Below are 15,321 nucleotides of genomic sequence, written 5' to 3'. Positions count from 1 at the left end.
GATTGGTGTGCATTTATTCTTTCCTGAGAAAAAATACCAGGTACTGGCAGAACTCCTGAGTACCTCAGAGAAGAGCATGAAGAGCTAATGGGTTAGTTTGGATGAGGGGTGTGTTTTTACAGCAACAACAACTGTTAGGTAGATATCCTTTTAATATCCTCACCTTAAGACTGGATATCCTTATGGAAGTTTTAATCTTTTGGGGATAAATTTTCCATGCAGGTAACTTATCACAACTGGATCAGTGCTGTAAGGAAAACTTGAGTACATGTTCTGTCCTTTTCTTACACGTTCAAGCCTCATTTCTCTTTGCGGCTTATCTTAGGGACTAGGGACAGTCAAAATTTAGCACTGGTTAGTGATGGTGTTAACTTAGCTTACCCTCTTTGCATCTTTTCCCTTAGTTACATCTGGTGTAGTTGCTGTACCCCATCTTTCTGGTGAGCACTCAGTCCCCCCCTCTCTGCCTAAGGAGCAGCCTCTTTGTCTTTGGCCTTGCTCCCTGCAGCTCACTCCTAACTTTGCCTAAGTATTTCTGGGGAAGAAGAAGCCTGCCCAGATGATAACTTTTCTCCGCTCCTACAAGCAGAGGTTCAGGGGGGAAGGGTGGACAGAGATGGGATCACTTACTGCAGTGCTGTGGTGCACAGGGTACAAGGGCTTAGGGGTCTGTATCCCTGGGCTTTGACTGAGGAATGCAGACCATTGGGCAGAAAGGTGCGCAGGACCCTGCCTGCAATCTCAGCTTCCTGACTTCCAGTCACCACCATTCCCTGCTATCCAAACACAAAGGACAGAGCAGCAGGGTTGCAGTCACAGTCCAGAAAACCTTCTGCATGAGCTAAAATTATTTTAGAAGGGAGGCAAGGGGCATGGTAGGAGGTGAGTTCTTGTTAAGCCCTAATTCTGTCCTGCAGCTTGGCTGGCTGTCTTTCCCTTTCCACCATCATTCCACCTCTGGGCTGTTCTACACTGTTGTTATTACATTAGCAGATCAAGAGCAGAGTTTTTTTCTTTAAAAATAAAAGAAAACAGGAGAGAATAGAACTTCAGAGAGCACAGTGTGTCAAACAGAAAGTTAGTAGTCAAATCTATTTTCCAGGAAGGGTAGCTTAAACCTCAGGTCCAGCATATTGATACCCACAAAAGTCTTGGGTACCATTATCTGCAGCAATGGAGCCATGGAGCACAGAGGCTGGCTTGCAAAACATCACATCAGTGTCTGGCCTGTGCTCCTTGACAGAGTTCCTTGCAAGTACTCTCCGTGGGAGGCCTGCTGCAGGCTCCTAGGCAGGAGATCAGGGAGGTTGTCTGTCTCACAAGCACTGACTAATCTACTTTGAGCAGCAAAAGTAGCTCTTTTCACTTAGCCTCCAGCTCCTTCCTAGCTTTTTCCTGGAAGTGCTACTTACCATGCAAGTTTTTGTGCTAGTCAGGGTGGCTGCTGTATGAAGCTTCCTGTGGGACTGCTTCCCAAGTCACCTTTGTGTGGTACCGTGCAAGAGAAGAGTGGAGTTGTGATGTCTCCATAGGAACATGTGCATTAACTAAGTCCAGGATAAGAGTAGATTTAAGTGCTTTGGTTTATAAATAAATAGCACTGTGGCCAAGGTAGATTTAAGCAGAGCTGGCCACAGCCCTGCTTGGGAAGAGATCTCTTTACCATATGGCCTGCTGCTGGACTTCCTGTCCAAGGCTAATCCCTTAAGCCTGATTTAGCTCTGTTAATTTCTCTTCTTTCCTTTTTTCCCCGATGGGCTGTCTCAGTGGCGCCTGAATGCCAGTGTTCCTCAGCCAAGCTTGTGCCTGTGACTGGGCCAAGCATCCAGGCTGCCTTCCGAGCACTGAGTACCATGTGGCGGGGCCCCAGGGATGGTGGTGCCTGAATGTGTCCCATTCTCTCTGTCTTACAGGCTCTGCAGTCTGCGCCTGAAGAAACTTACGGTGCTGAAAGAGCTGGACAAGGAGCTGAGCTCTGTGCTTATCGCTGTGAAGATTCAGGTAGGCTCCTCTCCATGCTGTTGCTTGATGGCAGCAGGCCAAGCTGATCCTTTTGCCCTCTGTGGAGTGCTGGTCTGCATGTCCCTTGCCTTGTGCCAACCAACCCCTTCTGTCTTGGTTAGCACCTTTGGGGAGATTGTGGCTCTCAGGCAGGTGTGAATGATGCCCCAGGGACGGCAGCAAGCTGCCTAGTGCTGGTTTGTATCACGGATGAATTTGGTTAGGCACTGGGACAGAATGTGTCATGCCTCCCTGCCTGGCTCTGCCAAGGTCCTCCCCTCAAGCTGCTGTTCAGAGTTTGGCATCCCACCATTCCCAGTCCTTTAGATAGGGTCAGTACTGTGTGATCTCTGGCAGAGCCCTCCATCCAGATCACCCCCTGTGGAGTGAAGGATGGGAAGGATACAAGGGATCAGCATCTCTGTGCATAACTTCTGCTGACATTTGTACCCTGTGCAATCTCACAGTTGGTTTTGCTGTCACCTCCCTTTCTCTGTGCATCCGTGCTAGGCCTGGTGCCTCTACTTTGAACCAGGCAGAGTGGAGGGGAGAGGATCTTTGTCACCAGGGGGACAGGGAATTTGACACTATCCTGGTATGTGCAATACCCCCTTCCCCCACCTCTGCAGCTGGTGGTGAAGAGACGGGTTCCTGTGGGTGCAGGCACATCCTTTCCACCTGCTAAAGGACAGCATGGAAGCAGGATGCATCTTGAGTGTACGTTCTCACCACGGCTCTTCTGACCCTGCTAGGGTGCTGGTGTCCTTTCTTCGTTCTTGTCAGCTGGCAGGAAAGCTGCTAATCCCATTGAGAGCACTGTGAGGCAGAAGCTCAGCAGCTTTGCACTCCCACAGAGCTCTTTGTGCCGCACACATTAGGATCTAAATCCTGGATTAATGCTGGAAGCTGCAGTATTAGTGGAGCTCTGGGAGCTCGAGTTCACCTTCATGGCAGACCTGATTCACTTGCACAGAAGAAACTGAAGGTAAAATATGTGAAACCTGAGGCCTGGAGTGAGGACAGCAGGAGGATGCTGGTGGTCCACACATCACTGGTCAGTGTCCCCACTTGCTGGCCTTTCCATCACTGAGTGTATGGTGTGATTCAGGAGAGCTGAAAGCACTAGGACCCCTAAGACCTGTGCCTCTTTTCTGCAGGCTTTAACAAGGAAACAAACTGGACAGCAGAGAGTGCCTGGCCCCTGACAGTATGTAAGCAATAATGTCTGGGCCACAGGTGATAGCAACACAGGTCTGGGTGGCTGGGAGCCAGGTGGAAGCTGTGAGTCCTCCTGACTGGGAGAGCTAGGTTGGTCTCACTTCTCTCCTGCACTGTTGGCCCAAGCTATCTGTGCTTCTCTGGGCTGGGGAACTTTGGGTTCCTGTGCACCCTCACTTATGCTGGGACTGACGTGCTGACTGTGCTCAGCTGCCCCCTGTTTCATGCACTGCAAATGTGAGACTGTGGAAGAGGCTGCACAGTGGGACTCCAGCTCTTCCAAACAGATCACCCCATCCCTGCCACAGACCAATATTGCTCCCTGATGGCAAAAGGAATTAATAGGCCTCAGCAGTTTGAAGCCACAGGGTCTCTTCACTGCAGAGCTCCTTTTCCTGCCAAGGAGTGGAGGCTGAATTCAGGGGCTTAATTTAAACATGGTCACCTCCTCTTTGCATGGCCACATAGCTATGACTTCATGCTGGTGTAGGCTCCCTGCAAAGCTGAAGAAAACTGAAGGAAAATGCTTTCACCCACATTACCCTGTGGCTTAACATTCATTGTGGGAGTGGGATGAATCTGTGTGTCTCCTCGGGCTGCTTTCACCTGTCTGACTAGCCGCCTTGGCAAGGTTTGGGACTGCTGGAAGGCAGATGGAGGCTGTAGGCAGCTTCAGCACAGCCTGCCTACAGAGTGACCTCAGATGAATTCATTCCTCCTGCTGCTCTCCTAGGTAACAGATGAATCACACTAGTAAGAAGCTGTTTGAAAGATGCCCAGTGATCATTGCTGTTTCCATCTTTTCGATGGAAACAGCTGATGCATGTATTAGAGGGCCAACAAATTCCCACACGGGCAGTTGGGGTCTAGAGGAAAGGAGTGCTGTTATTTTCTCTCATTTCAGTAGTAGCTCTGTTGGGTTCAGGAATTTTCCTGTCAGGAAGTTGCTGCTCTGAAGGGCAGATTGCATGAAGACAAAGCTCTGACCCTGCCTGAATGGGGCTGGCATCAAGAAAACAGCCCCAGTGCTGCAGACAGACTGCTCAAAAAATGTATGTGACCCAAAGGATCGTGTGAGCCTGTCTGGAATACCTGATCTTCTTCTCACAGTGATCATGCCCTTCTGGTCTTAAAACATGGCTTCCAACTGTGCCATGTGCTGTTACCTGCTCCTTTGTCTGTAAATTCCACTGTCAAAGGACTAAGGGAGCTTTCTGTGTCTGCAGAACTTACCCATTTCCCACAGGTTACTTGAATATATACTACTAAGTGACTTTGAGTGAGATAAAGCCTGAACTATGTGAAAAAAAGTTCTTACCACTTGAGTAGTTTTTAAGCTTTCATCCCTCATTATTTATTTCAACAGACTGGAGATGTCACAGAGCATTTCCTTCTGTGTGTTGTTCAGCATGTCATTAAGAGATTTGGATGTGCTCAGCTCCATAAAGGTGCAGATACCTGTCTTGGTATTGTAACTGATTATGGCATGAAGGGAAACGTGATATTCCCTCTCCATAGAGAGACTGTAATTCAGAAACACCCTATCTTGAGCCATGAATAGAGTAAACAATCAAAGAAAGAAGAAAACAAACCCCAGCATTCCCAGAACTTTCAACTCCTGTGACAGGTGCTGTGACTGTAGATCGTCCTGCAGCTGTTTGCAGGATACAGCTGGTGACTCAGGTTCAAACCCTGGTATTGCTGCAGAGAGATGATATTGACAGTCACTCCATAGCAGCCCAGCAGGCCAGGCTCATTTGCCTTTGCCAGGCCTGCCTGCTGCCCCAGCCCAGCTCCCTCCCTGCAAGCAGCTGGATTTTTTGCTTGTTCTTGGTATGCAGAGTTTCTGTTTATATCTCATTCCTGCTTTGTTTCTAATCTCTTTGCAACCACTTTTAAGATTTTTCACTCCTGCCTGAGTAATCCTAGCTACACCCTAAATATGTTGATGATATTAACCAGCTTTTTTCTCCCCAAATGCACCTTTAGCTTGAATTCTGGTTAGTGCTTTGCTGTCTGCCTAGGCCAGGTCCCCAGTACTACGTTAGCTCTCTCTGCTTTTCCAGTTGTGGTATGCTCTTCTAGCCTCAACTCTCTTATAAACCAGACCAATCAGGACAGATTTATACCTGAAATTGGAGATTGTACCTGGGCATCATGTGCATGTTTATAGTAGTGAAAGCTCCTGTATGTTTTCAGGTTTTAGGTAGTGAAGATCTGTGACCACAACCTCTTCCTATTGCTTTCTATTTTCTTGACACTTTTTGTCATCTGTGATTTTCACTGTAACAGTCTCATATTAAGTTTTCCTTGTAGACCTCATAGGAATACTTAATTGTTGTGCTGAGAAATTGGTCTTGCTTGACATTACCTGAATTGTAGAACAACTGAGGTACATCAGGTGCTCAGTGCTATGTCCACTAGAGGTTTGAATTTCTCAAGAAATGGAGAATCCTCAGTATTTCTGTGCCCTTGTGCTTGCATTATGATAGTGAAGCAGCCTTTTTCCCAGTCCTTGCAACACCACATGGATGTGCACTGGCATTTCACTGAGGAGTTGGATTCACCTGGGACTGAGGCTGGCTGTGTAACTTCCATAGGAGTAAATGACAGTAAGGCACGGGACAGCAATGTTTATGAGACCTTCACTCACTGATACACCAAACAGGGTATCCTCACCTTTCCTTTGTCACAACTCTTTCCCCAGAAGTAGCATCTTCCAGAAAGGTAATTGCACTAGTATCTTTGTTTTGATGAAACAATGAGTCTGTGGTGGATAATCTTTCTGCAATAAACAGCAAATGGTCACTGTCATTGCGACTACCTATCATCTGTTATCAAAGAAGAGTTCAGGAAGGAAGAGTCAGTGCATTCTTGGCCAGGAAAGCTCACAGATGGTGAAAGGGATGAGTCCCACTGCCTCTCTTCAGTTTTAGGAAGACCTTTCACAGGAAAGCCCTGGTTCTGGCACAGTCTTTGGGAAAAGTGTTGCAAACAGCTTTTGGGAGGGTCTGCAAGTTGTGCCACCCTGCAGCCAAGAGAGCCTGGTGAGTGCAGACAGCATTTTTCATGCCACAGGTCATTCAGTGTGTCTGTCAGAAGCCAAGACATAGGGATAGTAAAGATAGGACAGAAGTAAAAGAAAGAATTGGAGTGGAGCACATGATTAGAGTGCCTCTCTTACTGCCCTTCTGGGGGAAAAAATGTTTCTATATGTAGAGAGATAAGGACTGTTGCCTGAGGAAAAGACTAGGAGGAGTTTTTTGAGACACAAACTGAGCATCCTGGGGCATCCTGACTTGGTCCCAGCAGAAACATCTTGCCAGCTGTGCTTAGACAGGGATCTGTCTACACTGAGTCTGTCTGCTGGGGGCAGAGATATGTCCACGTCCCATCCCTTTCCTGGCCAGGCAGTGTGTTGGGACTGTTTTCTTTCTCCTGCATGGCTCCCTTTGGCTCTAGTAGTGTCCACAGCACTCTGGGTGCAAAGAGCCAGATTAAGCAGAGCAGGCTTGTGAAGAGCAAGTGTTCCCTGGCAGGCAAGGAGAAGGAGCCTCCGACAGCTTAGGAGAGACTGGAGGCTTTTGCAAAGTGTTGATAGGCATGTGTTAAGGTGGCTTTGCAAGGTGGAACAGAACAGACTTAAGGCACTCTCTTTCCTTAGGAACTGTGAAGATCATTGACTTGTATGTATGGTCCATTGGAGTCTCTGGTCGAGCTTAGCTTACAGTGTGTGTCTACCAACCTTGTTGTAGGGTTCAAAGCGAGTCCTGAGATCAAATGAATACGTCCTTCCGCCTGGAGGCCTGATGGAGACTGAGCTGGAGCTGACCTTCTCACTGCAGGTACCTGGTGTTGCATGGTCCCTTGGCATTTTTCAGCAAGCACAACCTTGGGGCTAAGTGTGAAAGACATAACCTCTGGGGAGGGGCCACCTGTGATAGCCCATGCTCAAACTATAGCAGCACAGATTCCTGCTGCTGGCCAGCTTCTACATTGCTCCAGGGGTTGTTTTGCTGGGCATTGGGATTTGGAGGATAATGAATAGGTGCTGGTGGCCTTTGAGGGTCTCCTCAAAACTTAGCAGGTCAGATCCTGTACATCTTCACTGAGGAAGAGTTTTCTACCAGTATGTCATGCTGAGTCCTGCCCTTATGCTGCCATTCCTTTCCCAGTACCCACATTTCCTCAAGAGAGATGGTAACAAACTACAGATCATGCTGCAGCGGAGGAAGAGATACAAGAACCGCACGATCCTGGGCTACAAGACTCTTGCAGTGGGCATCATTAACATGGCCGAGGTACAGGGAGCTGGGAACAGAGGGGAGCCTCACATGGTCTTCCCTGTGCCTGCACTGGATGGGGAGCTGGGCTGTTGGGCAGAGGCTCATTGCTATGAGTGCTCTGGCTTGTTGGTGGGCTATCATATAGAGGGGATGGGCTGCCAGCTGCCATTTGTCACCCTGTCAGGGAGCTTGTCTGTCTGTCTAGGTGATGCAGCACCCAACGGATGGTGGGCAACTTCTAGGCCTCCACAGCAACATGAAGGATGTGAACATCCGAGTGGCTGAAATCAGTATCTACTCTTTGTCCAGCCAGCCCATTGACCATGAGGATGGGAGTGGCCCCTCAGGTCCTAAAATCAAAGCTTCAGGTGTGTTAGCCCTCAGATGTGAAGGCAAGTGTTTGGGAGAGGACACGGGTAACAGAGTGTGTCCTCCAGTGCCTGCCAGCAACACCAGTCATTTCGCTGGAGCCATGACAGGCATCATGCTTAGCTGTGGCATTTGCACTGTGTGCTTTCAGATCGCTCCCCAGACATTGATAACTACTCTGAAGAAGAGGATGACAGTTTCTCCTCAGAGCAGGAAGCCAGCGATGATGCTGTGCAGGGTCAGGTAAGGAAGGTCTGGCAAGATGCCTTATGTTCTGGTTCCATTTCTGGGGCAAGAGTCAGGGATTGGAGGTCTCGATCACCCTGAGCCCTCTCATCTCCCTTGTAAAACTTTTGGCATGGTTTCAAAGGGCAGAGAGCTGTAATACCTGTGGGCTGCTGTCAAGTCCATGGTGAGACAGAGGACTTTGGAGAGCCATAGGTCTCACCCAGCTGTCTTTGGAGGTATCCGGTCTGCAGCAGAAAACTACTGCTGAGCCTTCCCCCTCTGGCACCATGATTTTGTCCTGTCTCCCTGTGATAACAGAGCAGATAGTGCTCACTCTCTGAGAGGAAATGGAGATTTTAGAAAGAAGTACTGTCTAGATCTGAAAGTGGTCAGAGGTTGCAGACCCATCCCAGTCCTGTGATGAGCTGTGTCACTGCTGTTTGCTGTCCTCTTGTTGTGGTGGTGCCTATATTTGGGGCCAAAATGATGCTTGTGGTATCATGTTGATCAAGCACAGAGGCAAATGCCTGTTCAGGGTTGTTAGAACCCACCCTTGAAGGTAGGGATTACTGAGGTTCTTGTTATATGTTCCTTGTAGCAGATTAGAGTGAAATGACACTGAATGACCAGTATTTATAAATATATATATGGCAGGTTTATTTCAGAACAATTTGATTGCAAGGAAAAGGAGCTATCTAGTGGTTTTGGTTATTATCTGTGTATGGCCAGACTTTGGAATGAAGATTTGGGAAGGTCTCTCCCCACGTGGGTGTGCCCTTCCAGCCTGTGCAGTGGATTTTTTAGGTGAGGCACAGCGAGTGCAGAACTGGCTCCACCGTTTAAGTCTTAAGGTCCATTTGCCACGGCCGAGCGAGCTTGGACAGTGACAGTGAAGTCCTCGGGACTGTCACAGCACCGGGTACTAACCGGGGCTGACCCTGCTGAGCATCTGAGATCTGACTGGATCGGATGGCAGGGAGGCATTTAACTGCCAGGGGCAGTCCCCACTAAGACTCAAACTCAGGTGCTTGGGATTCAGAGTCTGGAGTGCTCTCCTTTACACCACGGGACCGCCCCTATTATCTGTAATAACAATATAAAAGTATAAAGATATCACTTAAGATAATACATTCAGAAAAGAAAGAGAGAGAGAAAGAAAGAGAAAAAGAAAGAAAGGATAAGAATAGGTCATGGAGAGGAAAGATATCACCAGCCATGGATCCAGTAATGAGACTCGATTGTTCCTTGTTCAAAATGTTGGTCACAGTCTTAATCTGCTGGGTGTGGGAGAAGCCTCTGAAACAGAGTTCAGTGGGTTAACATATGCTCAGGTTTAGGTGGAAACACTCAGATACATCCCTGGGCAGGGCATGGGAGTGGGACAGTTTTACACTATTACAACACCATGTTGCACCATGTTGCAACACTGTGGATCACATGCAGTCCTCTGGTGGAAGGCCCAGAAATTAGTCTGGGGTCTTTGATGGTTTATGATACCTTCTAAGATGTGACACAGTGTAGCTGAGCCGGTTATGCCCCATGAGAAGGGATGAGAATACCTTCAAGCCTACGTGTGAATGTCCTGATACCTACCTGGGGTGTGGGATAGGGGGGTGTGAGCCAGTTGTGTAAGAGAGGACACTGGCATGACAAAAAGCATTATCCCACTTAGCAGGATCTGCTTCTTAGGGCCTGTTCCCTTATCTAGCTCAAAACCCAGTTTGTTGTTTACAAAGCTTGGTTTGTCATGATTGTTCTCTGGTGATGGGTGCTTCACCCCCTGTGCACCTGGGCTATTCTTATGCAGGTAAGAAGTTTCTCCACAACACAGCCAAAAACCCTCTTCCTCCCCTTCAGGTGCAAAGCTGGCCTCAGCAAAGCACTCTGCTGCTTTTGCAAATGGTGATGGTTTGAGTTATGAACCATTAACACTTCCTTCTCTCACAAGGGTCCTCCAGATTACCTGTCCATCATGCTGGGTTAACACATCAGGGCCCTGTGTCCCTGGGAGTTGTGTGTATTGTTAAGGCTGATCCCTGAAAAAAAAGAGGTTTTGTGACTCATGTGCTGCACCCTCTGAGCTAAGTCTGAAAAGGGGAGAGCAGAAAAAAACACGTGGGTCACGATGAGGCTGATGAGTGCAGAGAGCAGAGTTTTAGATTGCAACAAGGATTGTTGCAGAAAGTTGTTGTCTCTCCTCGTAATCGTGCTGGTATGCTTTTCTCTGGAGGGGCCTAGGAGCAGAGATGCTGGGAAAGAAGGTCTATTGGGGGACAGTGCTAAGGAGGGAGAAGGACCTCTGAGAGGGCCATAGATCAGAAGTAAGACTAGAAGCAGACTGGACCAAAGCTTTTCCAAATGAAGGGAGAGCGTGAGGCAGGAGAGCTTCTAGGAGGTGCTGGTCCCTGAACTCTGTTGTTCTGATGTGCTGTGACTTTTTGCTTGCAGGATCTGTTTGATGAAGAGGATGACTTGAGGAAAACGAAGAAGGCCAGGAGAAAAATGATCCGAACCACATCAATGACCAGAGTAACATCAACATTTAAAACATGATCAAAGGGATGGAAGGGATTCACTTTCTCCTCTCCCTGAAGGCAGTGAGGGGCATTGGAAAGGAGGGATTCTGGCACTAGTGCAGAGCAGGGGAGAGAACCTTGGCTCTGAGGAGAAAACCTCTTGCCATTAATGAACTAGCTTGTTGCTCAGAGCTCTACCTCAGTTCATGATCTGTGCTGTGTTTAGTTTGGCTTCATATCAGCGATGATCTGTGTGCAACACAGTTTTGATTTGCTGCTGTGATACGATCTCCTTCCTTTTCCGAGGAAGGGGAGGAGGTAGGCACAAGGAAAGGTGAACCATTAACATTTCCTCTGCCTGTCTGCAGAAGGGAGAAGCTGCTGTGCCAGCCCCTTGTTCTCCAAGCTTCTTATCATCCCTGTTGACTTCAGCCCTGTAGATGCCTGGCCACCTTATTCTTGAGTCTGTTCCCCATCCTTTCTTGCTTGATGGCAGTATTCCCCAACCAGATGGTCTGGGGACAAAGGAGATTTCAATGAAGTGCTATTCCAGCCTGTAGCAGAAAAAGTATGAATCCTTGCATGCTCCCTCATGCCCAGACAGTGGCTTCTTGTGGAGTACAGTTAGTCCAAATCCTACAGCAAATTTAAAAAGTAAGACAAATCACAGTGGGTCTCAGACATGTGGACCCAGAAGGGAGCTGGCAGCATGTCAGATAGGGTAACCATGGCCTGTACTTTAGTCATCTTGGAACATGATTTGATATTTTTGCTGATCTTTTTTCTTCCCTTCTTTTGTTTTAGCAACCAAACTTCAAGCAGAAATTTGTGGCTTTGCTGAAGAGGTTTAAAGTGACAGAAGAGGTAAGAAGCAGGAAGGTTGCCCCACCTGACAATGTCTCTGGTTAGAGTGCTGGTTCCCTCTCACTGGGAGCACAAGGCCAGTGAGCTGTCGGTGCTCAGGGATGTGCTAATGGTGGTGTGAGATAAGGCATAGACTGGGCCTTGGCTCTTCCAAAGCCTTCTGCCTCAAGAAGGCATCACTGAGCCTTGAGCTCAAATAAGAAACCGCCTTCCTGTTCGGAAGAGTTGCCCAGGCAGAAAGGGTTCTGTCACACACTGGCTCTGCACCAGGAGCTGGCATTGCAAGGGCAGTCCTTGTCCATGACTGACAGCAGGCTAACATCAGCCTGAGGGTAGCTTGCTTTGGCTGAGAGCCTGCACTTAGTGTGCAGCACAGCCAGGGAAGGGTCTTAAGTGCCAACAAGTATGATGGGTGTCTGAGACTCCTTTGGATGTCATGCTCATGGCGCTCTCCTTTTGCCCAATGACAATGTCCCTGGATTCTTCCATAGCCTGGATTTGGCTCCCTCAGGTGGGAACAGTGCCATGGTATGCCTTGTGACTGGCAGACAGCTTCTACGTGCCTGTTTTGGGATGTAAGTAACTCCATATCTCTTCATTGTCCTCTGGGTTTGGTTCCATAGGTCCTGGACTCTGACCCTGTAGACCAGACCCAGGAGGTGGAAGAAGACCTTGGCTTGCTCTATGACAGCCTGGAAGAGTGCAACAACAGTGACAGCGGCCCAGAGATTGAGGACAATGAGAGTGTGCACAGCACACCCAAGCCCACCCTGAGGTAAGGGTTGAAGGGAGTCCCCGGCCAACAACACAGTCAATGCAACCTGAAGCCCTCCAACACTTTTCTGTTGCTTGGGCTAATGCAGGCATTGTCTTCACTTCTATCACCATCTTCTGTTGGCACCTCTAGCTCCTCACTTGCATATCCTGTTTAGTAAACTCAAAACTGCCCATTAAGTCTAGCTTCCTTCACATTTAGACTCATTTTTGTGCCAGCCCAGCATCTGACGCTTACTGATCTGCTGGAATAGTACTTACTTGATCTAAGTCCTGGCTGCTCCCAGCTTTCACACCTTTCTACCAACAGTCCTGGTGTTCTCTGGGCTCTCCACACTAAGGCATGCCTGTCTTTTGAGCACTTTGTGACTGCTTGGGCCAGTCTTTGTGTCCCTATGAGACATGCATGCTGTGTTCCCAATCTTTGTGGAGATGTGACTAGCAACCATCAGCAATGTTCCTCACCCCATTTCCCAAACACTGGTGACTTGACTTGCTCTGCCAAGTACTGCTGACTTGGCACAGAGGTCTCCAGTGGACCATGCAGTGAAACCAGGCTTTGCTCCCATGTGACCTGCATTCACCTGGCCTCTCTGCTCATGGCTCTTCTGCTTTTGTGCTGTCTTTTTGTGCAAAAGTTGCCTTTTACTATCTTTCTACTTAAGTGCCTCATAGTGCACTGGGTCTCTTGTAGTGAAGCCAAGCTCACTTAACATTGCTGTTTCTATAGGTTTTATATATAGAATCATAGAATCATAAAATGGCCTAGGTTGGAAGCAACTTTAAAAATCATCTCATTCCAACCTGCCTGACATGTAAAAAAATATATTTTATATATATATATATATATATAGTATTTAAATATAATTTGGCTGCCTTGGTATCCCCTGCTTAAGGTACTTAGCAGGAGTAGTGGACTTGGTTTGCTGCCGGAAAACTGTTTGAAATTAAATATGCTGGATGCTGGAACCCATGGGGCACTGGGATAAAAACAGGAACATGACAGAAATCATGTTTTCCACAAACTCACAAGTCATTGTGAAGGAGGCAGCAGACATGTGGGCAAGAAGGGTCTGCTTAGATGATCTACTTTACTCCAAAAGAGGTTTCACTTGTTCTTTAATCAAAGAAATGAAGATGCTATGGGAAAAAAGGAGGGTGGTCAGATACATAAACTATGTGAATCTGTAAGAAAAGTCTGTTGAGGGTATTTAAATGTAAGACCCCTGCCCCTGGTTCTACAAGTGTCTGCTTGTAAACATCTGGTTACTGGGGCAGCATTCCAGAGCGAGCTCTGCTAGTACCTGCTGTTTGTGCTGGTACCTGCTGTTACAATCTTCCTTGGATGTTTAGTGCTGTCTCTGGAAGGACAGCCTATTGGGCTTTGAGCTGTTCTTCAGCCTGTTCACAAAGTGTCCCTGGCTTGGTTTGGTCTCTAGTGCCTTGGTTTCTGGCAGTGCTTAGTGCATATCCCTTGAATTCACATTACTGTGACTACTTTTTCTTAAGGAGATGTGGAAGCTGACTGCCAAGGTGTTCAGTGTAGACTTCATGATTCCCAAGCCCTGCACAGCCTTCTCAGCTGGTGATGACCTTCCAGCCCAGCCTCTAAATTTGAGGTGTGATGCTAATGTTGAATTTATTGTCATAGACAGCCTTGCTAGACAATGTGAAGCTGTCTGTTGCGCAAGGGCACCTTTAATGGTGAGCAGTGGCCAGTGCTCTGGATTGGGCCAGTGGTGTTGGGATCTGATAGCCCTCCTTTTGATCAGCCAGGAAGGCCATGCAGCTGTAGGCTGCTCTTGCATTGGAGCAAAACTGGAGCTGGAACTGAGGCTGTTAGGTGAGACCTCAACAGTCAGACTCACTGATTGAAGATCAAAGGTGAAGGAGCAAATGTCTCCATAGGTGACTGGGGAAATTAATGGGGGAGAGTGGGATAAATTCACTGAAACTGGAAGGAGGCTGTGCAGAAGGGCTGGGATTTACCTAAATCTCAGCATGCTGAGACTTGGACTCAATCATGCCAATAGGAGAGCCTTTAAACTGCAGAACAGGGAAAGCTGAGAATTGCAGAAGACCCCTGTGCTTAGTGTGACACATACTCAGGAGATGAAAACCTCTGGATTGCAAGTGAGAGAGGGTAGAAACAAACACAGTGTCCATGGGGAAGAAGGAGACAGCCCAATTTAAATGGGGTATTGAAAGCCTAACCAAGTGTAACACAATTTAGATACATCCAATGTTTAAGAAAAGGGAGGGAATGAAGATACCTCTTTGTGGTGCCAGCAGCACCAAGGGTATGTCACATTCTGGTGAGATTACTGGGACATTATAGGGGAGTGTAGGAATGATGGTGATTGGGGGTGAATTATTAGAAAACTTACATGCTTCTCTGGTTTGACTCTAAAGTTATTAACATAGTCTGTATGGATTGACGTTTCTGCCTGGCAACAGAGTAATGACTGTACAAGATGGTGACAATGCCTGCGATTCTGTAGCAGAAATTTGGAGGGGTAGAGAGAGAAGAAACATGTTAATAACAGGACACATAATTTATCCCAGTGTGACCTGGAGAAAATGTTCCACCGGGGCACAGTTCTGACTCTCAACCTGAAGCTTTGGTAAGCAAACATACCGTAAAGGGACTGGTCACTGGGCTGGTGAGGGGGAAAATCAAGCCTTGACTTGTCCCAACCAGTGTATAAACACTGCTGCAGAAAAGCTGCTCTGTCGTGGGAACCATTATGTATTTCCAGAGGTGGAATGTCCTTTTAGGAGCAATAAAACCTGACAACACTGTCGTGCCTGGCAGTACAGTGTGCTGTATACAAAGGAGGAAGCATGCTAAAAGAAAAGTCAAAGGACCAGCCAGAATATTCAGAGATGTGGAGGTATTCTGTAGAAAGTGGCTGATATATCCAGAAGAAGACAGTAGGAAACAGTGGAAAGAAGCTCTGATAGAGTCCTAAGAGAAGAATTTCTCTATGCCTCTGTGGCTATCGCTGGAAACCGTCAACCTGATATCCCCATCTGCACACTAGGCAAATCAGAAGAAATTAGTT

At 47.7% G+C, this 15,321-nt stretch overlaps 1 protein-coding gene across 3 annotated transcripts in view; it reads left to right on the top strand.

Moving 5' to 3' along the window:
• LOC139685098 (phosphofurin acidic cluster sorting protein 1-like) overlaps positions 1 to 15,321 on the top strand; it is a 72,686-nt gene that overhangs the window by 49,959 nt on the left and 7,406 nt on the right. For all 3 annotated transcript variants that reach the window (XM_071581698.1, XM_071581690.1, XM_071581710.1), the window contains exons 2-9: positions 1,914 to 2,001; positions 6,975 to 7,064; positions 7,395 to 7,520; positions 7,711 to 7,873; positions 8,026 to 8,117; positions 10,551 to 10,631; positions 11,423 to 11,482; positions 12,106 to 12,257. In XM_071581698.1, coding sequence (XP_071437799.1) covers positions 1,914 to 2,001; positions 6,975 to 7,064; positions 7,395 to 7,520; positions 7,711 to 7,873; positions 8,026 to 8,117; positions 10,551 to 10,631; positions 11,423 to 11,482; positions 12,106 to 12,257 — 852 coding nt within the window. The remainder of the gene's footprint in view (positions 1 to 1,913; positions 2,002 to 6,974; positions 7,065 to 7,394; positions 7,521 to 7,710; positions 7,874 to 8,025; positions 8,118 to 10,550; positions 10,632 to 11,422; positions 11,483 to 12,105; positions 12,258 to 15,321) is intronic.

Source organism: Pithys albifrons, chromosome 2 (genome assembly GCF_047495875.1).
Source record: "Pithys albifrons albifrons isolate INPA30051 chromosome 2, PitAlb_v1, whole genome shotgun sequence".
In the NCBI taxonomy this organism is placed as follows: Eukaryota; Metazoa; Chordata; class Aves; order Passeriformes; family Thamnophilidae; genus Pithys; species Pithys albifrons.
The sequence above is the reverse complement of the archived record's forward strand: the minus strand, read 5'-3'. Positions and strand labels throughout refer to the sequence as shown.